This window comes from Python bivittatus, unplaced genomic scaffold (assembly GCF_059951505.1).
Source record: "Python bivittatus isolate LINGU-HERP-01145 unplaced genomic scaffold, Pbiv_v1 ctg000840_np1212, whole genome shotgun sequence".
Taxonomy (NCBI): domain Eukaryota; kingdom Metazoa; phylum Chordata; class Lepidosauria; order Squamata; family Pythonidae; genus Python; species Python bivittatus.
In genome coordinates this window covers 30,578,132-30,602,509 of record NW_028277113.1, presented here as the reverse complement: position 1 = coordinate 30,602,509, position 24,378 = coordinate 30,578,132, and the positions used below count along the sequence as shown (strand labels likewise).

The window sequence follows — 24,378 nt, the reverse complement described above, 5'->3', positions numbered from 1 at the left end:
TCCTAAAACATGAGAAGGCAGAGAAAGCTCCTATAGAAGTATCACTGTTGCTTACAAAGGGCATCATCTAAAGATTGTAAATCTAATGCATCTAAGTTATAGTTGGGTTCAGCTTTTGCACGATGGACATTAATATTTGGAGACAGTAAATCTAACTAGAAGCCAGAAGCACATTTCTGAAATAACAGTGCTATGCATGATTCAGTATGTTCCAGAATGGATTTTTAAGACAGTAGTTCAGCTACACTCAGTTGTTATTCAAATTCCCATTATCCCTTTTAAGGATTTGTTGTAAAAACCAGCCAAAGATCATCAGGAGTTAGAACTGATCACGCAATCCAGCTCTCTTCCCTCCTCCTTCTCTTTCTGTCTTCATTTTGCAGCATTGTATTTCTACTATTTCCTGGTCTCACAGAAAGAGGCAGTGCTGAGTTAGAAAGACAAAAATAGACCTTTACAGAGAAATATAGGGATCGTAAGAGTGTGTGTGTGTGTGCGCGCGTGCGCGCGTCTTCTTGTGTGTGTGCGTGTTTGTGTGTGTGTGTGTGTGCACGCGCGTGCTGGTGAGAGGAAGACAGCATTAGGCTGATTTCCAGGAGGAGCCTTCTCTCTTTTCACTGTGTGTTAGGCATTTTGTACAGATTTTTGTTCTGTTAAAAAACACTTACCTCTTCCGGAAGTTCTTTATATCTCTTTGGGGGAGGAAAAAGAAACCAACTGTGATCAGAAAACGGCTAGAAACCATTTTATTTGAACAACTGGTGGGAAGAAAAAGGAGAGATACCATCACAGGGATATAAATATCTTCCGATAAAAATATTTGTTTGAATAGAATTATATATCAGTAGTGCAGTCTGACCTCCACCCTGAGGGAGAGCAATGGGGTGTTTGGGCAACAGCAAAACAGAAGATCAGCGTATTGATGAGAAAGCGCAGCGAGAAGCCAACAAAAAAATAGAGAAGCAGTTGCAGAAAGAGCGACTGGCTTATAAAGCCACACACCGTTTGCTTCTGCTGGGTAAGAAGAATGGTTTCTGCGGGGGGAGGAAGAACAGGGTGCAGTAGTGCAGTTAGTTTTTCCTGACAGGCAGATAATAGACAAACTGCTATTTATGTGCGAGAGAAAACGAGGTGGAAATAACGCGGTCCTGTTTTATTAGCCAGTGTGGGTTTAAAATGCACAGATTGAGCAACGTATATGTAGGAATATTTTGGTAGAAGAGAGATGCTTTCAACCTGTGTTCCCCATTTTCTCCTCTCTTCAATATATATACATCATGCATTTTTCTCTTCTTTTTCAGGGGCTGGTGAATCAGGAAAAAGCACTATTGTCAAGCAGATGAGGATCTTGCATGTAAATGGATTTAATTCAGAGTAAGAATTATTAATATGTATTGGGGGGGGATAGTTAAAAAGGGTCCAAATAGGCCATTTAGAACTCATTATCCCAAAGTGAAGAGCTGATATTTGTATGCATTTTGTTGGTGTTTCCATTGCTCTGTAAGCATGGACTTTACAATGACGCATATATATCACAAGAATCATGAATTTGTATTCTCTCTCCCCCCACACACAAACACACACACACGCACAAAATCTGGTCCTTCTACTGTATTTTACACTGTTGTTACTGCAGTGCTTAATAGGCCCTTGTGTAGCAACAACATGGCGACTACTTACAACAAATACTAAATATTGACTATATATGCATGATTAAAGATATATTGTACATGCAGTTGAAATATATATTATAGACAAGATGCAATCATTCTTATTTTAAAATAAACATGTATTATTACATGAGTTAGTAATATATTATGTATCTCAGGGTTTTTTTAGAATTTAATAATAAGCAGTATGATAGTTAAATATATTTAGAAATGGTTGAACCTCTGGATCTGGAGTCATAGTAGAAGCAATCAGATGAAGTATTTCTGCCCTGCAAAAATCCTTTCATATTTAATTATTTGACATATATCACGTGACATTAATCATTTATTTTAGCTAACCTCATATGTCAAATTTTATATCAGGAAATGAGTATAAGGATTAGGGAAAATAGTTTTTTTTTAATTTATTTAAGTGTGAAAGTCATGGCAAATGATTACTCGGAAAACATTTCAACAATAACTGGAGTAAACTAATTGGTTTTTGTTGTTGTGTACAGAGAAAAGAAACAAAAAATCCTGGATATTCGGAAAAATGTAAAAGATGCAATTGTGGTAAGAATACATTTCTTGTTTTTTTATTTTTTTTTATAATTAGCAATTGAATTAAAAAACAAATTTTTTTCCAGATAATGCCAAATCAACTTCTAGCAGTATTTAATTGTCCTGTTCTGGTGTGACTTTTTTTCTAGACTATAGTTTCAGCAATGAGCACTTTAATACCTCCAGTTCCATTAGCTAACCAAGAAAACCAATTTCGAGCGGATTACATCAAAAGCATAGCTCCACTTTCTGACTTTGACTACACCCAGGTAAGATTTCTTTTTCTTTCTCCTTTTCAATTCTCAAAAAGAGCAGGATGCCTTATTTACCATTTCAAAGGCCTGGACTTTGTGATAAAATTATAATTGAATTATTTGGCATTGCATAAGGAAAAAAGGAAGCTATTCTCATACATATAATGTTGCATTTTACGTTCCTAAAAATATTTAAAAGGAGTATAATGTAAGTAACAAATATGCAAAACTATATCAGTTTTCAGGTTTATGGTTTGTAAAATTTGGGACTGGTTCTATGTTCGTGAAAATCAGTGATGTTGTTTTATATCAGAAAGCTTATACTGCTTGTAGAAACTCCATTTTCATCCTTATGGAAACTTTGATCCAATGTTTTGATTTAGTTTGTGCTAGCCATTCTGCAAGCCATTGTACAGCTTATAATAATTTCATTACAGCAGGGGTTACTTGCACTAATTATAATGATTACACAATTGATAGCGGAACACCACCACCTTTTATATTTTTGTCTCTAAAATAAGATTGAATCCATTCCAGTATATAGCATGTCACATTTTGAAATTGCCTGTCAATCTTGTTGTTGGTTGTTTTTTCATGGGGTCAGATATAGGTACTAGTAAGATAAGGGACTTTTGGAGAATCAACTTTTATTTAAAATATTGAGGCTACTTACCTGGATCTAAGTTTAAATTTAAATCAGTGGTGCTTATTTCCGATAATTGTAGGCAATGCATGGAGCAAGAGGAATTGATGAAAAAAGAACAGGGTAACAAGTTCAGAGTATATCCTGGATTTCACTCTCAGAAATCAGAGGGAGATCATAGATTTTATAGTAGGGAATCTCTCTTCAAAGACTGGCTCTTTTAGAGAATAGGAAAGGGTGCTATAGTGTGGTGGGCATAAGACTGAAGACCTGCTGGTTCCTATGTCCTGTTCCCCCTCCTGCTGTATTCTGTAATACCATATATATGATTGTTTCCTTTTCATTTTGCATAATGAGAGGGAATAGAAAGGAACAGCTACTTCCTATTTCCTCATTTATGTCCTGCAGCCAATAAAATTATTAAATGATTGACAGAAGTTTAAAATTGTTCTGATTGTGCTCACGGCTTGCAAATAGCAGTAAAATATTATTTTCTTCGTTGCACTCGTTACTATGTCCCAAGAATAGTTTGAAAAAAAATTACATGCAGGATTACTACTACTACTGCTCAAAATGAATTATGGAAATTCACTTCTAATAATGGAGAATTTTGTGTGATTGTTTCTTTTCTTCTATGTAAGTATGTCATTATGTTTTCACTAACTATGAAACTAACTGAATTTTTTTGCTGTTGCTTTTCCCCATTTTTCTTTTTGGGATAGTGTGAGTTTTACTACTAGTTTTGTTAAGTATCAGAAGTGGAGAATGTTTATTACTTCTGGAAGAGACGAATTGGGTGGAGGATTATCTCTCTGTGATATAGTAGAGCTAGTACATTTCCAGATTCAGTATATTTTTAGAAGAAATACAACTTAGATGTTATTACATATTTGCATTAAATGCAACTATTCAGAAAACTGTCCTCATACAGCTTGATTGTTACCTGAAATAATTGATTAAGAATAATGAACTTCTGTTTAAGAGAGCTAATATTTAACTGCATAACTTTTAAGGCTTCAGTGCTGTACCAACTTACAACTTGAATTCAGTGTGATAGTTTTTCTGTGGTACCAATAGTATAGGATTGTCTTCCATGCCATGTACAACTCTATCTTGTGAATGTAAATGCTAGCAGATACTAATTTCTTGACTTTTAGTTGCATCCATTTGGTCTAAGGACATTCTTCTCCTGTCCTTTTATTTATTAAAGTCTGGTGAAATGATATGTGGACTTGACCATGTCGTAAAGAGGCAGACTGGAAATGTCCATATGTCAAATGCATTCACATACTTTTGCATCAGAAAATGAAAGATTTGGTTTAGACTTAATATGGGAATGTTGCTATAAAATGAACTTGTTGGATTTTTTTAACTCTGAGAAATTAAGTATGCAAATTTAGTAGGCCTATTCTGGATTGAAGGAACATAGAAATCCTTCTCAAACAGCAACATGGCAAAGCATTTCTAAAATTATTCAAGCATAATAATATGGTAGCCTGCTATTAAAAGCAGAGGCATCCACAGGTGGTGGCTCAAAAAAGTCAAGATGACAGGCGTGACTGCATGATTGAAGTCCCATCCCTTCTTCTTGTGTGTTACACCCATTGCATGTGTGTAAAAAATGGAAGGGTCTTCAATTGCACAATTGTACCTGCCATCTTGACTTTTTTTGACCCATACTATGGATATGTCCTATTATAAGCCCCTTGGCTTAACTTACTTTTAGGTTCCCAACCAATATATATTAGATATAAACATGGGCTTGTATTTTTGAGAAGGAATTCTCGAATATCTTAACTGATTTTAATGTTGAATAACTGTTGTGTGAGGTTAACCTAGAATGTAGTCAGTTGTAATTTAAATGGGATAAATACATCTGTTCTGTTTCTGAACAGCATCCTCACCTTAGATTTAAAGAGGTGGTGTCATCGTTACAGTGTATTTTCTTCCACTTTGAATCTGTTCCTCTCATTATAGGTCTTCAGGACTAATAGAGTAGTGGTGGTAGTGATGGTATTACATTTATGTAATAAATGTCCTGGCTTCCATCTGAGACCAAGCAACTTACATGATGAGGTCCCTTCATTTTATCCTTAAAACAACAACTTCATAAGGCAGACTGGGCTGAGCGGTAGTGACTACCTCAAAGCCAATCTAGTTACACTATAGTCAACTGCAGGTTGTAACTTGTCCCATTACTGCACCTTAATCACTATTCAACACTGGAAATGTGCATAGGCACAGTATTTTTGTATATTAGGTGAAATGCTTAAACAAGGAGGATAGGCATTTGCATAGGCACAAATATATGTAAACTATGGAGAGTCAGATTTGGATTTATGTACCAGGAAAGAATATATACCTCTGTTTCCTTCTGTTATATAATTGTGCTGTCTGAATGCACATCCAGGGGGAAAAGAGAAAATCTGTGTCTTTGTTTATCAGAACCCTCTGCATGCAGTTAAATTTTGCCCCTACTAACTAACTTATTATATAAGTTTACTGCCAAGTAAATTCAAATAGGATTTCAACCCTAATTGAAATTATATCTCATTTACATCAGTTAAATTTAATTTAGAGTAAATATGCTAAGTATTAGGCTGTAGGAATAATTATTCGAAAATGAAGCTCTCCTAAATCATCAAAATTTATTAGATATAGATTCAGATTGTGTTACTAGGAAAACATTCATGTTGATACATACAGAATTTATATTTTAACCTAAGCAGTTTTCACTGCAGTAATTCTGACATCAGCAGTGGAGTTAACATTTCTTTATTGCTGCTGTGTGTTCACTTTATCAGATTATTATTTCTGATGTTCTTAGGTGGTGTTCATTGCTTCCTATTTTTGAGTTAAGTTTGTGAAGATATGTAGATACATTGAAAGAATGTTCTAATATGTTCTGATACAGTGATTCTAAGTTCAAATTATATTTACATGTGTATGTGTGTTATTTTTCTGTGCTATAAACCTTTGTGGTAGATTTTGCACAGTAACAGTAGTTCAGTTTTTTTTATGCAGTACACAGCCCAGAGTCACATTGTTTGAGTTGGGCAGCCTTATATATCTTATTTATAAATAAATAAATAATCTGGTATGTTATGATTACACAAATTAGCCAAGAAAATAGTATGAACTATGGATTACAGTGGAAGACTCATGGTGGGACTTGGATGGAAGCGGTCATCTTTGAAGTCCTAAATTTTTCGGCAGCTTTTGATACTGTTGACCACATATCCTTCTGGACTGCTTGCAAAGGTTGGGAGTTGGAGACACGTTACTGTGGTGGTTCTGCTCCTACATGAGTGAGCAGGTCCAGATGGTGGTTGTGGGGGAGGGAAGTTGAGCCTATAGTTACTTTGTTATGGAGTGCCTCAAGATTTAGGCCTTTCCCCTATCCTATTCAATATCGACATGAAACCACTGAGAGAAGTCATCTTGGTTTGGGGTGAGATACCATCATTATACACAATGCAGTTCCTTGTTTATATATCTCCACCCTGGGCCTGTTGGGAGATGTGGTGGAAGTAATGAACCAATGTCTGGAGGCTATCAAGTTCTGGATGGAGAAAAACAGGCTCAGACTCAACTCAAACAAGACAAAGTGCCCGTTGATTTCAAGGCTGACTGATTCCAGTACTACATCATCTTTGGCTCTGGATAGGGTTGTGCTTCCTCAGAAAGAGCAGGCTCACAATCTGAGAGTCCTCCTGGACTCATAGCTCCTGCTCAAAGAGCAGGTGGAGGTTGTGACCAGGAAAGCTTTTATACAGCTTTGGCTGGTGTGCCAGTTTTAGTATTACAACAGGAACAGATTGCATTTAAGACAGTGATTCATGCCCTTGTCATTTCTATATTAAATTATTGTAACTTGTTCTATATAGAGTGCCCTTGAAGACCACTTGGAAACTTCAGTTAGTCCAGAATGTAGCAGCATGTTACACCTTATCTGGAGGAGCTGCAGTGATTACCAGTAATTTTCCAAGTGCAATTCAAGGTGCAGGTCACTCACAGCCTGGTTATCTTAGGGACTACCTTTCTCCAAGAGTTTCTGCCTGCCTTATCTGAACAACTGGGGAGCCCCTGTTAATGGTCCATAGCTACCAGGAGATGAGGGGGACGATTATGAGCATTCTCTGTAGTAGCTCCCCTGCTTTGGAATAACTTCTCCTCTTAGGTAAGGGTGGCCCCTACCCTCATGGTCTTCCAGAAGTAGATGAAAACATGGCTTTTCTGGAGGGGTTAATTAATACCAGTGGCAACATATTAGCATAAATATTAAAAGTAATGGTAATCACTTTAATGTAGTGATTGAGTGAAAATGATTAGAATGGGTTTACTGTTTCAGTTGATTATTATATTGATTTGTATGGTGTTTTATATGTAAATTCTGTAAGTCACCTAGAATCCATTTGGTTATACTCTGATCTCCAACACAGATTGGAAAAGAGTGTCATCACCCATAATTAAAACTATGAATACAGTGCCTGAGTTCAGACATAACAAGTCACTGCAGGAAATTTAAATTACATGTCTTCTGGTAGCTATATTATAGAAAGGAATTGGAGGAGGAACATACAAGCTCAAAGGTTCAACAATGTTGAACCATTGTATAGTGTATATGCTAATAGGCCTGCAACTGTCCTGTGTGAATATCCAATAAAGCAAATTCAATTGGGCTAAGTTTGCATTGCATCTTATTGAGTCACACCTTTAGTAGCATTAAATTTCTATGCTGTGACTCTACATAGCTTTGATTGGTAGATTCAACAATGGATGATTCCCCCCTTTCAGTCCCCACCACATTTTTCAGTTCTTTCATCCTCCTTTTTCCTCTGAATTTTCTGTTTTTGTATTCTGAAATCTCTGCTTCTGCAAAGGATTGCTGAAGCTGTTAACATGTGGAGCATATCTATAATCTTCTGATTTTGGATAGTCTGAAAGCAGTAAAAGTATATTGGTCTGTTGCCTAGCAGCAGCTATTGCATATCCATACACAGGTGCTTCTGCAAGTGGGAGAGGAGTAGGAAGAAGAGAAGGAAAGAGAACGCAAGATCAGGAGGGACTTCCTCTGTTTTTTGTTTCACGTTACCAGTCTTTTTCCTAAGCCTGCTGCCGTGAATATTTGCTTATGAAAATGTGGGGAAAGTAGAGACATAAAGCTTTCTCTGAGGAATCTCTTGGCAATAGCATTTATGGGTCAGGTTTGCTTTCTTAATGTCTGCTCTCCATCTCTGGAGCCTAATTCTTCCAGGAAGATGACAGTGTCATAGTCTATTTTCTGAAAGTGGCTAGGGATATTGTTAAATATTAATTTTTTTCAGATGGTGATATTTGGCTCATTAAAAAAAAATACCTCTCCTCAGTTCCCAGTAAACTGAAATACAGTAACAAATTGCCTTTAATCAGATAAATTCTGAACTTACTCTAAACAATAACATCCCTAACTCATAGTACAAGTCGCAGCACTAGCCAACACATGCCTGATCTTGTCTGGCATCGGAAGCTAAGCATGGTGCCCTGGATAGTCCCTCAGTGGGAGAGCATCGGGAAATACAAGAGCTGTAGGCTACATTGGGAAGCCAAAAATACATTCCAGAAGGCAGTGGCAAACCATATTGTCACAAAAATGCTACTTTAACATCTTGCTGAACTCACTAGGAGCTCAGTTTGATGGACACTTTGGCTATTACTTTTTTTAACTTAAATATGTAGCAGATTGAATTTGAAATAATTCTTTGTTATGGACAGATCACTATCTGATGGGGCCTAGATTTACGGATACTGTATTCCTAGGGTTACCATATCTGGACTGCAGAAATCCAGACAACCACTACATGATAGCATTGAAATACAGAAAATTCAAACTTTTTGCTGCTATATAGTCGTGGAAATTTTTGCAGTCTTGATATGATAGTCCTTTCTGCAAAAATTAATGGCCTGTTATGTCTCATGTGCCTTTCAACCTGTTTTATATCTGAAAACCCCCTTCCCAATAACTTTGGGTAGTTTAACTAACTTATTGCCTCAAGGACAAAGACAAAACTGCCTGAAAGCAGTGAGACTCACCTAAGAATTAGGTCCATGCTCAGTGGTTGAAGCCAGACAGTATTGGAGATACTTGTTTAAAAATATAACACTTCTAAAGAGAGTCAAGTGCTCTGGAACAGTGGATCCAGTACACCTGTATTATCTGTATTACCTCCTTTGAAAGTATTCTTGAGCTTCAGATAACAAGTTAATCAAGTCATTTGCTCTCCAGAGCAATTAACTCACCCCACCATTTTCTAAGACTTCCAGGCTGTCACAAAGAAAGCATTTATATCCTGGCTCCTGGAGGTAGAGAGCAGGGCAATGAAAAAATATGAAGAACAAGGTTGGTATGATCTTTTTTATATATACAATTTTATTAAAGATTTTTAAAACAGAAGATAAAAACTAATACAAAGTAATATAAAGTAAGGAAAAGAAAAGAAAAAGAAAGAAATCAGAGAGAAAGCTAAAAGTGCAAGAAAGGGGAAAAAAAGTAAAAGAAAAATAGAAAAGAAAGAAAAAAAGATTCAAAAAAGTAGCTTCCAATCTTCTTTACAGCAGTTATAAGTACAATTATAAATTTACTTCTTACTCTGTGGTTACAATATAACTTTCTTCTTTCTCTAATCTATCCTGTCTAATCATCAAAACCATAAATCATAAGTTCATTTTTTTTGTTTTATGCAAAAAGTGCATAAGGGGTTTCCAGTCAGCAATAAACATAAATGTTGTCTTTTCTCTAATCAAAGAAGTCAATTTAGCCATCTCAGCAAGTTCCATCATCTTCACCAATCATTCCTCCATAGTGGGTAGTACCAAATCTTTCCATCTTTGGACATACAATAATCTCGCTGCAGTTATCATGTACAAAAACAAACTTCCGTGTCTCTTTTTCAACTGTTTGTCCATCAATCCCAAAAGAAAAACCTCTGGTCTCAATGGTATATTAATCTTTAAAATCCTCTGAGTCAGTGTGTGTATTTGAATCCAACATTTTTTAGCTTTTTTACATATCCACCAAACATGATAAAATGTCCCTTGTTGTCGTTCACATTTCCAACATAGATGTGAAGTGCCTTTATACATTCTAGACAATTTCTCTGGTGACATATACCAACGGTACATCATTTTATAAAAATTCTCTTTAAGATTATAACCTAAAGAATGAGATTAGTACGTTTATGGTCAACACCACTGCAATAATTTACCACACTGGTCCAGAGCTTGTCAGATATCAGTGTTTTTCAGCTTCCCAGTCTAGGGCTGAGAGAGAATGTCTGGTCCCAAAGTTACCCAGTCAGCTTCCGTGTCTTAAGGGAGGACTAGAACCTGGGTTTTCCAGCTCCTAATCCAGTACTTTCACCAATAATCACACTGGTTCTTGTTTTCTCTCTCTCTCTCTCTCTCACACACACACACACACACACACACAAATTCATATATACAGGCAGATGCAGAAATGAGGAAACTTTTCCAGAGGTGTAAATGCATATAACAAATGGATGCACGAGTAGTCAGTAGATAGGGAAATACCTATTTTTAAAATGGAAAATGATAAGTACAAATATTTATGCAGATTTAAAAATTACAGAGCTCTGTTTGTGACACACAAACACATATATGGACTTTTTTAAAAAAAGATTTAGTGCACCCATCTCCTAGCACTTGCACCAATATTCTGTTTCAAACAGCCAGTATACAAAGATGAAGAGACATAGAGATTGGACAAGTTAATTTTATAAACAGGAGGAGTGAAGATGCTGGGAAGATTTGAGAGGTGGAAGAATGATAGCATGCTGGGACGTTGGTGGCCGCAAAGGTGGCTGAGGGAAGGGAGGGAAAGGAAGGTGCTAGGAAGAAGAACTGGCACATACCAGACTTGTACAGATTTTGTTTTACCCAAAACCTGGAATAACCAAGTGTTCCCAGTTTCAGTTCTGTTGTTGTAAAGATTTGTGTGTGCATATGGAATGCTTAACATCTAAAAGTGCTATATAAAGTTATTTTAGAACACTGGTGAGCTTTATATTTCCTCCCTTCCACACTTAAGAGGACAATATAAGGAGTCTACATTAACAGGAGGGTAATTTCTAAATCATAGGAAGTACTTGTTCCATTTTATTTTGCACTGATTATACCTCAGCTCAAGTATGGTGTCTAATTCAGGGTGCCATTCAGATAAACTGGAATAAGAAGAGGGTGCCAAGGATGATCAGAGACTAGAAGTTAAGTTCTATGAAGACATAGCAAAGAAATTTGAAATGTTGAGCCTTCACAAGAGAAGATGAAAGATATCTAAACTGATTTCACACAAAAGAAGATCAGAACCAGTTTTTTTTCATTCTGAAGTGCTGGACATGAAATAATGGATTGCAGCCTGATCCCAACTGAATGATAGGGGGAAAATTAACAGTAAGAGCAGTTCAGTGGTAAAACTGTTTATTCGGAGTAGTTACCAGAGTGTTCACTGGATGTGTTCAGGCAGAACAACTAAATCTCAAGGCTGCTTTAATTTGGATTCATGCACTTAGCAGATGGTTGAACTTGATGGTATTTATGGTCCATCAGTACCTTTATGACTCACATCACTTCCCTATTGGCCAGGAAGGCAAGAATTCTTTTGGCCACTATATCCAGTGTTTGGGAGGTACTGTATGTTGGCAGTGAGTTTCTCTGCAGCTTCTTTTCTTGGAGGACTAGGTGGGCAATAAAGATCTAATTGGCTGGATTAAGTGTTCTCAGAACATGATTACTTGTGTGTAATGAATGTAATCTGTGCTAGTATGAATCTATTTGGGGTTAAATTCAGCCTGTTGGAGATTTAGTTGATTGAGTCAATTAATCCCTTTTTGGGTGTTTCCATAACCTCTCCGTAATGAAATGTATTGCAGGAATAAAGTTACTGAAATTTCTTGGGAATTTCTTTTGCTAGTTATCTTAACTTTTGATCCCTTATTAAAACTGTTAGAAAAATAAGTAATGAGAATTGATACACAATACTGACAAACATAAAACTATGACTTTGTTTTTAAGGATGTTTATAAACATTCACCTGTAAAGTTAGCAACTTGAAACTAGCAATATTTTGCTGATTCACAATTGACTGTGAACAATATAAAAGAAGAATCAGGAGGAAAATATCAAAATAAGATAACATATGCTGTCTTTAGTTTTTTATGGTATTTTTAAGAATGAGGAATTTCCATATGAAAGCTTTTTAGTTCAGCTAGAAAGTAGCTAGATAGCAAAATGTTAGCTTTTGTTTGTAGTAACTGTGATATAATGGAGGAAAAATAGTACTAATCAGTGTACTAAGACTTTTTCGTGGCTCTGACAAAGTTTATAAAAGCGCAGTGTGATACGGAATGCACAATTGATGTTGCTTTGTTAAAATTCTGTAGGCTGTAATGTAAAATTATCTACTTCAGTGTTAGCTTCCCAAGTTGCTATGAAGCACTTTTTCCTTTTTTGCAGTAAGTGTTTTTCTGTGATTTTGTGTGTCGCTGGGTAAAGTTGTTACTCTTTCAGCCTGTTTCTCCCTTAGTAGTTGTTGCAAAGCAACTGTTCATGTCAGCAACTTGTTCTGGATTTCTTCCTCATGTGCCCTCGGTGCTCTGCCATGGTAACATTGTTAGGGCTCTTCCACTTGAATCCTAGTATAGCAGCTTGGGAGCACTATTGTTTAATAAATGGGATTCACTGGAGAAACAGTGACGATATCAGCTGCTAATACATTTACATGGGAATTTTCAGGTACACAGTGCTCTTTCATTTTTAAAGCCAAACAGGCCTCAGGATCATTATTCCCCAGGCAGAAGATTGCCTGTCTTCAACATGTAGAGTTTCCAGAGAAAGTGTAAGATAGAAGTGGAATAAATAACACAGGGTTGTTGTTTTTTTTAATTTAAGCTCAAGCTGGCTATAAGAGATAATCAGAAACTGAATGCAGGAAACCCCGGTACAGTTAACCATGGACTAACTGTGTTTGGTTCAAACGCTCTATGATACTGGATAGTTCAAAAGCCCAAAAGCTTAGGGCATAAAAAAGAGTTTCTTGGCTGCTTTTGAAACCCTAACAGTTGGAATATATAAATCCAATTCTGTATTTGCCAGTGAGCTTCAAGTTCCCATTAATAGTAAAGGTCGTTACCTTTAAAATCCAACAAGTTTGGAAAGGGATTAATTAAAGGGCAGGATGGATAACACATAGGTCTCTAGACTTTGATGAATTACAGCTCCCAGCAATTCCAATCAGCCTGACAATGTCTTAGACGGGGGTTGGCAAACTACAGCCCATGGGCCAGATCTGGCCTTCTGCCTGTTTTTGTAAGGCCCACAATAGGCATGTGAGCAGCAGATCACCAAGCCCAAGCCTCAGCTGAGTTCCTGGGTGAGGAGTGGGGCCAAGACATCCTGGGTGGCAGCCTATAAGCAGCCTCCATGCTGGCGGGCCAGTGCAGTCCAATGGCTGCCGTGCTCCTCAGCCTGCAGACCTGCCAGCCACACCTGTGGAGGCAGAGGAGAGGCGGGATCTGGGCCTTTGCAGAAAAGATTGCTGACCCCTGGCTTAGAGACCCACGGGCAAAGTTAATGCAGTAGTCATTGGGAATTGAGCATGGAAAACAGGGTTTTCTTGATCACGCTTCTCTTGCTATGGATTTACTTCTGTAAGAGAATCACTTTGCCTCTTGGTGTATGGGTTTTAATGTGCATTAGTGGCCTGGTTGACCGAAGCTTTCTGAATAAAAGCAACAACAAGAGTTAGGCGGCTCCAAACTTAAAGTTCAATACCAGAGGGAATTATATCTCCTTACAGCCTGGCCACTCTCTATGAAAGGAGTAGGATTTCCAGACAGTCTGCACAGATATCTTGGATTGATGCAAATAGAAACAAACAATATATAAGAGATCATGCAATAACAAGCTGTGTGTTGAAAGTTTGGGATAAATACAGGAAAAGAATTAGACAAGAGTTATCCCCTCTGGCTTCACTGTTAAATGTTTACTTTCATGAAAAGAAAAGCACCAAAAAAATTGCCTAGTGTAGAGATAGTTCATGTAGCTTGCAAGATTTAATTATTTTGGCTGGTTTGAGTGTCTTCACATAAGTAGCCTAATATTAAAAGAACTGTAGAAACAAAGGGGGATATTTAGAGATTTAACTGAATTTGAAAAATCTTATAACACTCAGAGGGTTTGCTGGACCTTATTTATAAATTATAGGTGAAGACTCCGAAACTGAACAAGTTAAAGATTGTATGATTGCAGAATTTATACCCAATAGTAGATATGCAACAGTGAGAATTTCAGTGGAAGAAAAATATAAATCTATGCCGAATATTGTACTTAGAAAAAAATAGTATAAAATGTTCTGTCATTGATATATTACCCCAGTCCTGATCCCTAAAATGGATAGTTCAGTTTCTGAAAATGGGTGGAAATGTTAAGGATAAGGTCAGAAACTCTCTGTTGTAAAGAATTATGATAAACTGAATTTGCATGCATGCAGCTTCTGTTTGCACATTTCTTTTAAGAAGGGCCAGTGTCACACACATTTCTGCATTATGTTGCAAGATCCTGGAAAATAATAAGCTTCATTTTAACATTTCATTAGATGTGACAATACTTTTCCCCATAGAATAGTTTGTTATTCAAAACAAGCTCTTCAGGGAAGGAAGTTTAAAGCAGTTGATAATTGTTCCTGTGGATACCAACGAACTTTGCCCAACACATAGTATATTGTACTACTTCTTGTTTAGAAACTTCTATTGTACCAGATTTTTATGAAGATTGATCAGAATTTATGGCAGACTGATCCTCATTACTGTGGTACTAGCAAAAATGAATTGAATTTGATGAACTTTTGGGTATTAGCCTTGAATGATTTACTTGGGTTTGAGCAGAGTAGGAGGGGACTATAATTTATATAGGATGTGACTTTGGAGGCTTTGAAACATTTTTATGATAAAATAGGTTATATAAATGTGGACGTTTCTAGAACCTAGAATTGTAAAAATTCTATTCATACATAATGGAGATGAGTAAACTCAATATTTGAGCCATGAGCTAAATAACCAACAGTGTTTGTAGTGGTGCAAAAGGTGTCAGTGCATTCACTGCAAATGTCTGAAGGTGGGGTGCTTTCAGGTCCAAGGCTGAACATGCAGAAACCTCCACTCAATTCAGAATTGAACGGAGGATTCCATGTATACAACCCAAGATAGGAGGTTCACCCATCCCTTTCAGAAGTTTGTATGACTGTTGCCAGCAGCATCTACATTACATGCACAGAGGGGAGATGCTTTAATAATCACAAGTTAAACATGAGTCAGGAGTGTGATGCTACTGTTAAAATGTCATTTGCTATCTTAGGGCATTAACAAATGTCCAGTTCATGGGAAGTAATTGTTCCACTCTATTCTGCCATGATCAGACCCTTCCTGGAATAGTGTGTCCCTTTCTAGGCACCATAGCTGAAAAAGGAGAGTGACAAATTGCAGCAAGTCCAGAGGAGGACTGCCAGAGTTGTGAGAGGTCTAGAAATCAAGCCTTGTGAGGAAAGCTTAAAGGATCTGGGTAAAGATGACTGAGAGAAGATATGGTAGCAAACTCCAAGTATCTGAAGAGGTGTCAGCTGGAGGAGGGAGGAGAACAAGAACAGAACCAGTGGGTTAAAATTACAAGAAGATGATTCAGGCTAGATGTTGGGAGGCGCTTCCTCACTGTAGGAGATATCAGCCAGTGGAACAGGCTGCCACATGAAGTGCTGAGTTTCTCCTTTGCTGGAGTCTTCAAGCAGAGGCCAGATGGTCATCTGTCAGAATGCTCCAGTGGTTCTTAACACAAAGTAAGGGATTGGACTAGGTGACATTTAAAGCCCTTTCCAATTCTTTGACATTATTATTTTGTTAAGTTCCCAGCTTTCTTATTGAATTTACACTTTTCCATAATACAGTGGTGCCTCTACTTACGAACGCCCCTACTTATGAAATTTTCAAGATACGATCAGCTCTGGCCCCAAAAATTTACCTCTACTTACAAACTCGCCTCGACTTACGAGCCATTTTCCGCCCGTGCCACGTGGTCCGCAGCCATTTTTCCACCCATGCCACATGGTCCACGGCCATTTTTCCACCCGTGCCACGTGGTCCACGGCCATTTTTCCACCCGTGCCACGTGGTCCGCGGCCATTTTTCCGCCCATGCCACGTGGTCCGCGGCCATTTTCCGCCCTGCCATGTGGTCAGCGGCCGTTTTTCCGCCCCGACGCATGGTCCGCGGATGCCGGAACAGATTAACGGTAATTACATTGAACCTTATGGGAAAATTTACTTCGACTTGCGACCAACTCGACTTGCAATCAGAGTCACGGAACGGATTAAGTTCGTAAGTAGAGGTACCACTGTATCTTAATTGGGCTGTGACTGGTTGTGTGTTCCAGTGTACTGTGTGAGAATTCAGTCCTCTAAAATTACAGATTTTAACCCAAACATCTTCAGTTATGCTAGCATTGACAGTCTTTTGCAATGTTTAATCTTTGGACTCTGCTGCCCTTGCTGAACTTTCTAATTAAATGCCTGAGTGAATGATGGTGGAAAAAAATAGTCTCTGGAAAATGCTTCACATATTAGGGGAAAATAGGTAGGAATTATTGAAGCTGCTTGTTCTTTTGTCATAGGTTCTTATTGGGTGAACAAATTATGAGTGCTGAAAAAGTGGGTCAAGGTTTTAGTCTATCTGCTTAAAAATATGATGTACCCATAAAGTGTTTATAGCTTAAGCTAATTGTTCACCTATTTAAATCTTTTATACTCTTCTTGCTCTCTTACGGCACCATCAAAATGTTGTATAGTTATTACTGCTGTTTGGGTTGTATGGAATTGATACAAAAATCTGTATAAAATTTATGATTTAATGTTAATAAGCTAACTAAAGCAGATAAAACAGAGCAATCTTCCCCTGCTATTGTTTCATAACAACTGGTTTTCAATATATCACCACTTCAGTGTTATGCCCCCTGTAGGCCTAGAGACTGCATAAAAGTTTAATCTACTTCTGATTTAAAGATTCATCTAAACCAGTGTTGTCCAAACCTGGCCTCTTTAAGATGAGTGGACTTCAACTCCCAGAATTCCCCAGCCAGCATGGAGACTTTTCTAATGCCGAGTCCCTATAATTTTAGCTACCATTACCACATTTTCAGTCAGCATCTCCTCTAATAAAATAAAATCTTCTGTGTGCTGAAATCACTATCTTGTTGAAAAGCATTTTATGATTGTAAGAGGAGTTATAATTTGCAATTCAGCCAAAGGTAAACAACTTTGAATGAAATTGATTTTTATAAGAATGATGAACATGTTTTAACTAGCATTAAAACATAAAATAACATAACTTCTTAATTTTGGCTGAATTTTGCACAGTATTTATTTAGGTAATAGTATCTGGGAATGGTTTGAATACACCATGTAAACCACTTTGCCCAAGCAAAGTGTTGTTAATATTTTATTAAAATTTATCTTACCTTATCTTGAAGTTCGTAATGAGTAAAATGAAAACAGGTTGAATGTAGTTGTAAATTATTAGTTAAGTAACTGTGCTGGCATTAGCCCCAGTCAAGTAAGTTTTGTAGCTGGTTAGTGATATGTCTATGTCAAATGTTATACCTAAAGATAAGGTGGCAGATTGCTTACACATGCTCAAATTTTATTCAGTAGGATGATGGACTAGTTTGACCTACATTTGATAAACTATTTTTGTGGTAATTTGTTTTTAAGCTTTGGGGTTTTGCAGTGTGCAGACTTTTGTTGTTGTCGTTGTTGTATTAATTTTATTAGTTTATAGTTACAAAGATGAAAAATGCAAACTAAAAATATATATAAAAGAATGAAAAGAGAAAATAAAAAGTGCAGAAAAAAATATAAAATAAAAATATAGTAAAGAAAAGAGAGATAAATTACTTCTTTCTTCATCACAAGTACAAACAATTTCAGTAACTTATCACTTTTTCTAATAATACATCAAAAGATCTTCCCATATCTCAAGTCTTACTTATAAACAAATTCTTAAAGCCTCCTTCAGTTCTAATCAGCAAAAGTCCATTAAGGGTTATGAGAAACAACAGCATATATATTTCAACCTTAAACAAACCAACCAACCCCATATTCCTTCCCTTTACTTTTAACACAATAACCTATCACTTTCTCTGAAAATACAACAAAAGATCTCTTCTTCCTATATCTCCTTTCTTATCTATAAACAAATCTTTAAAGCCTTGTCATTCGCTCCTGGTCACTGAAGGTCTATTAAGGGTTACCAGAAATAACAACATGTATATTTTAACCTTGATCAAATAAACCAATTTTATATTCCTTCCCTTTGCTTTTAAGAATCTTGATCTTTAATCCCTTTAAATAATGTCCCAAAACTTTATTTCTCTTCATTTTCTCTTTGTCTCTTCTCAGAAGAATCCCTCAAAACTTTAACTTCTTTTGTAAATCCAAAATAAGAAGGTTATCCAAGTCACTCTTCTGGTTTGTTATTTGTATATCCCTTTTGATTATTAAGATGTCAGCCAGTTTCATTTCTATATCCAATATAACATCTTTTTCCATATCATTCTTGTAACCTGTCATTTTGAAATCCACATTCAAATCCATCTCAGTCTCAGTTTTTTCCAGTAACACTTGTTCCTCTTCTATAACCTTTTTAAATCCAGTTTTATGATAGCAGACAATCTTAAAATTAACTTCTGAGTCCATTGTTCCCAGATATCCATGTATTTGTTGAAAGTTAAAAGCAGTGTATGATTTTTAATGAACTACCTGATTGGGTTATCTGGGTTTCTCTTTGGCTGGTGGACTCCAAGGAAGTGGATAAGTCTCTAGTATGACTCCTGCCATTTATAAGCACCATGAATGCCCCTTCTTGTTCTTATGTGGGGCCAGGATGTGTGTGATGACCTGGATTTGGGAGGAAGTCAGTGCTTCTCTTTGAGATGCGGTGATGCTATCAGCCTTGAAAGAAGCTGTGGTGTGTCTCCTCCTTAAGGGGTTCTCCCCAGATCCATGAGTGTTTGATAACTTGCACAGTCCCCAAGCTGTCTCCTATGGTTTCTGCCCATCCCACCCGATCCAGCAGGGAGGGCATGTACTGAGTCCATTTTGTAAAACAATATCATCTAATAGGACCCAGCAGATATCCCTTCTCTATAAGGGTGCCTGCCCTATAGAACAGCCCTCTTCCAAAATCTGGATAGTCCCAACCCTATTAGCCTTCTGCAAGGCTGTGAAGACCTGGCTTTTCCCCAGGTGTTAGGGCCAGGTTGCTAGTGGAACCTGATGTGTGCATTGGTATTGTAAGTTGGTTCTTGAGGGGTCTCGTTATATTATCATTATCTTTGAATTGAATTTTTTTTTTTGGCCTTGTTTTATATTGTTTTATAATATGGTTCTTGTGAGTATTGCTTGTTAGCTGCCCAGAGTAATTTGTTTGAAGTGGATGGCCGTATACATTTTCTAAATAGAAATAAATAAATAAAATCTCCCCTGGTGGGGATTCAGCAGCAGAGCACTCTAAAGGAAGCAGGTTATCTGGACCCTTTTCAGTCAGATTTCAGGTTCATGCGTGGGATGGAGGCAGCTGACTGGTCTTGTGGATTACTTTTGCCAGGACCATGTCAGAGGTAGAGCACCTCTCTTGGTCCTGTTAGATCTCTTGGCAGTCTCGAAACCACGAAGTATGGTATCTTCCTGGACTGTCTGTAGGGACTGAAAACACTATGTTGCAGTGGTTCCTGTCCTACCTCAGTGGGCAGTTTCAGTTTGTGGCAATGAGGAGATAAAGGCTGATGTAATGGAGTTGTGCAGTTCCACAGGGCCTGGTCATCTACCTCTTGCTGTTTAATATCTTTATTGAACTGCTAGAAAAGGTCATCAGGTAGTCATGCTGAGATACTCATCTTTTTATGGCACCCCAGGTCCAGTTGGAGATTCCATCCTGTCTTGGTGTCCAGAGGCTGTCAGGATTTGGATCAGATGAAACTAGCTGAAAATGAACACCAGCAAGATGGAGTTACTATTCATTTATTGTGATTTTCTCTTGGTGCCAGTTTTGTCCCTCAAGTGGATGGCATAACTCTTGAAGAAGCAGGTCAATGACATAGGAGTCTTCATAGCTACTGCTAGATGGCAGGTGGAGGCCTTGGCCAGGAAGGCCTTCACCCAGCTTTGGCTAGTGTCCTAGTTGCAACCATTCTGACAACAGGAGGACCTGGCTACAGTGACTCACACCGTTATTCCCCCGTGGTTTGACTTCTGCAATGTACTGTACATGAGACTGGCTCTGAAGACCACTCAGAAGCTACAGTGGATAGTGGCCTTCATATTGATCAGTTCTAGTTACTATGGTCATATTACACGTATTGTGTAGACCCTGCATTGGTGCCGATTGAGTTTGGGTGATGCTCAAAGTGCTGGCTTTGACTAAAAAGCCTTATATTTCTTAGCATCTAGGCACATTCAGGACTGCCTGCCCCAATAGAGTTGACCCCTCTGAGAAGATCTTTCAGGAGAAGCTGCTGCCAAAATTTCAGGATAGTGGGGCATGGGAGACTGAAGCTAGGAAATGCTGTTTTTCCATAATGGCACCTATATTCTAGAATAGCCTCCCTCCAGAAGCTAGGCTGGTATCCTTGGTGATGCCCTTCTGAGAGATAGTGGAAATTGAACTCTTCCTTTGAGGAATGATTGTGTGTCATCTGAAACTAGATTTTATTAGTTAATATATTGGTGTTGTGTATTATTTATTATAGTTTTGTTTTATTTTGAAATTGTAGACATTGTGTTTTATATCGTTTATATTGTAAGTGAATACCTACTTCTTTGCTTCCATTTTGCATTTGGTAGGCTGTCATTGCTCTTTGAACTTTCCCAGAAAGCTGAGGATAGGTTGCTGATACACTTGGTACATCATTCATTGTGAACAAAGCTAATCTGATCCATCTTGATTTGGACTCTAATGTTAGGGCAGGATGTGGCGATATATCCTTGGTAACCAGTTGTTTTGTTCCTTGGGCTCAAGTTGTGAATATCAAAAATAATTACAAGATGCCTGGACAAGTGAGAAGTACGACCTGTTTGCCCCTCCTGGCTTATCCAACATTGACTGGTCTTTCTCCTTGTGAGTGGGTTGTTTTTCTTTCTACTTAAGACCATTGTTAAAGAAACCTTCTCCTAACTCAAAAGAGCTGGGAAAGTATCAGCCAGTGTCAAAATATATAATTTCTGATATAAATTCTGATAATAATCAGGAAAGCAACAATTTTACAACTTTTCCTGCATCTGGGTTGTGCAGGAAAGCACCACCAGCCTTTTCTTACCTGGTGCCCTACAGATGAGTTGTGCAATCTCCAGTGAGAATTTTCATTGACTTGAAATTCTGAGAGTAGAGCCCAACACGTTTGGAGGGTGTCAAGTTAATTTAGACCTATTTCAGATGGGTTTTCAGCCAGGATATTGGACTTAGGCTGCTATGGGTTCCTTGGTATATGGCGTTTGCTGGAATTGAATTAGAGGAATCCATGCTGCAATTTACATCCTTCTGTCAGACATCAGGATGTAAGTACGTGTGATGGAATGTCTACCAATCCATGGAGTATCAGAGGAGGAAAAAGAGTTGTTGCAAAAGAGAGAACTCAGCTCAGGGGAGGGAGAAAGCATGAGAAAGAAACTCAGATCAACTCCACCTTATTTATGCTTGGTATAAATTGAGCAGGAGAATTCCTTTGACAGGCCTTCAGGATTCTGTTACGTTACTCTACAGGTAGTCCCCGGGTTAAGAACACCTGGTTTAAGGATGGCCCAGAGTTAAGAATGGAGCCTATTGCAGCAAAATTCAAGTTAAATACACAATGATTCAGGTTAAATACACAATGGTTCAAGTTAATTACACAATACTACTTACACAGTATTATACAATAATACTGTTCTGGCTTACATACAAATTTGACTTAAGGACAGACCTTGGGAACAGAACTCGTTCTTAAACTGGGGACTACCTGTAGTAGTACAGGTTCTAGTAATCCAAGTGGTCTTATTTCTTGAGTTTGCCAGCCTTGCAGGGCCTGACAATATGTAATGGTGGCATTTGTGTGATGATGACACTGTGCACACGTCCTTTTGGTTTGCTGCAGATGCTGCTGAATCCTACTAGTTCTCATTATTTTCTTGGTGATTTCAGTATTACATTCTTCTACACTACCTGCCCAAATTGAGGTTTGGGAATACTTTTTAAAATTGGTTTTAGCTCTTTCCACCAGGACATACCAGCTGTTGGTTGAGGGACTACTGTTCAACACTGTGTCTGTTGCCTTATTGTATTCCACAGGATTCTGTCTTGCCTTCTATGCTTTTTAGTATCTGTATAAAACCTTCTCAAGAGGAAATCTGCAACTTTGAAATGAGGTAATAGCAGTGTGCTGAAGATTCCGAGTTCTACTTCTTTTGTCATCTAAGATCATTCCTGTGACCATTGCCTAGGTTTGACAATGGACCAAGCGAGGGAGAATAAACAGAAATTAAAGTAAAACAAGATGGAGGTGCTTGATCAGTAGTAAATAAGGCTCAGAGACTGCATTCCCTCCTAAGAAGAAAATTCAGGGGTGCTCTTTCTAGAATTCCACATGAAAGGGACAAAGAATGTTTGTGTAACTATGTTTTTTATGTCAGTTACACTTATTCTTGAGAATTGGTTATCCATGCCTTGGTTACATTATAATTACTGAAATGTAGGGTTACCTTTAAAGACTATTCAGAAGCTTCAATGCAAAGAACAAACTGCAACAGGTAATTTTGATTCTTGATACAACTAAAGGTGTTTGTTGCAATCTTTAAAACCCTAAATAACTGTGGGTGTGGCTACTGAGGGGCTGCCTATTTTGGTAAGAGAAGAAGCCTTTAAAATATGCCTCCAACCTCAGAAACTTATTTATTGTGCTTAGCCCCATTTTCTTCATCTTTAGAAAAGAAACCAGAATGTTTATCTTCAGGAACACTTTTTGGGATTGCTGCTAATGATTTTAGCTATTCTTTAGAAGTGTTTGTTAAACTTGATTTTAATTGTTTTATATCATATTACTTATTTTCATCTATAATTGCATGCAGAAGTTTAGGCAGTCCTCATCAACTTGTATGTTTCAGTGAATCCCTAAGTGAAGAGAAGCTGACATAATCTACATATGACATGACAGAATTAAACACACATTTCTGCCAGTTTGAATGCATACTTACTTTTTACGTGTAGCTGTTTCCAGATTCAAAATAAGAAAACAGGTGCAGTGGTTTGGACATCCTTCCTTTAAGTCAATATTATTAACACCTCCTTTAGCAGAAATAAAGCTTGCAAATGTTTCCTGTAATCAGCTAAGAGTTTTTCTATTCTTTTGGAATTTTTTTTTCTCCCTCTTCCTTGCAGAACTTTTTACTTCAGAAATATTTTTAGATCTGTTTGCATGCCCTGTGTGTTGGAGATCGCCTAATGGATTTTCAGCAATATTCATGACTGGCGACTCTGAAGGTCATTCCAAAACATTTATTTTTCTTTCTGGTAGGGACTTCTTGGTTGATTTCAAGGTTGGTTTTAGATCGTCTTATTCAAATATTCAACTTCTTTTCAACTTCAAATTCTTCACTGTCTGCAGGACATCAGCTTCTAGAATAGGTTATTTAGTTAAAGCCATTATTCCTTCTATTCAGGCCATATTTCATGTGCCACTGGCTGCCACACACAAAGCATAATAGAGCCATCCTCATGTTTAATGGTTGGCAAATGTTCTTTTTTTCAGATGTTGCACCCTTTTTTCTCCAAAAGTAAGTTGTGTGGTTGTGGCCAACAGTTCAGTTTCTGTTTCATCAGCCCAAAGTACTTCATTCCAAAACAAAGACTTACTAAGATTTTCTTTTGTATATTTTAGATAATGACTTTTGTGATAAGATCAGGTAAAAGGCTTCTTTCTAACAACTTCCCCATGCAGCTTTTTATTGTATAAGCAACACTGTACTGTGAAACTGTGAACAATGTCAGCTAAACTTTTCAGCAAGTTGTTTGCAGTGATCCATGGTTTTGTTTTGCAGATCTGAGCGGTTTTCAGGCAATTCTAGCAGAGGTGTTTTTGTTTTGGGGTTTGTATTTTTTTTTTCTTTTGGTCTTCCAGATCTTGCCTTGGCTTCAACAGTCTCATA

General features: G+C 37.5%; 1 protein-coding gene across 2 annotated transcripts in view; it reads left to right on the top strand.

Moving 5' to 3' along the window:
- GNAL (G protein subunit alpha L) overlaps positions 1–24,378 on the top strand; it is a 126,106-nt gene that overhangs the window by 57,484 nt on the left and 44,244 nt on the right. The window contains exons 1-4 of one of the 2 annotated variants that reach the window (XM_007427852.3): positions 557–1,018; positions 1,302–1,374; positions 2,168–2,222; positions 2,360–2,479. In XM_007427852.3, coding sequence (XP_007427914.1) covers positions 880–1,018; positions 1,302–1,374; positions 2,168–2,222; positions 2,360–2,479 — 387 coding nt within the window. In that variant the 5' untranslated portion in view covers positions 557–879. Of the gene's footprint in view, positions 1–556; positions 1,019–1,301; positions 1,375–2,167; positions 2,223–2,359; positions 2,480–24,378 lie in introns of those variants that run through there. The other variant, XM_088130886.1, reaches the window with a different exon arrangement.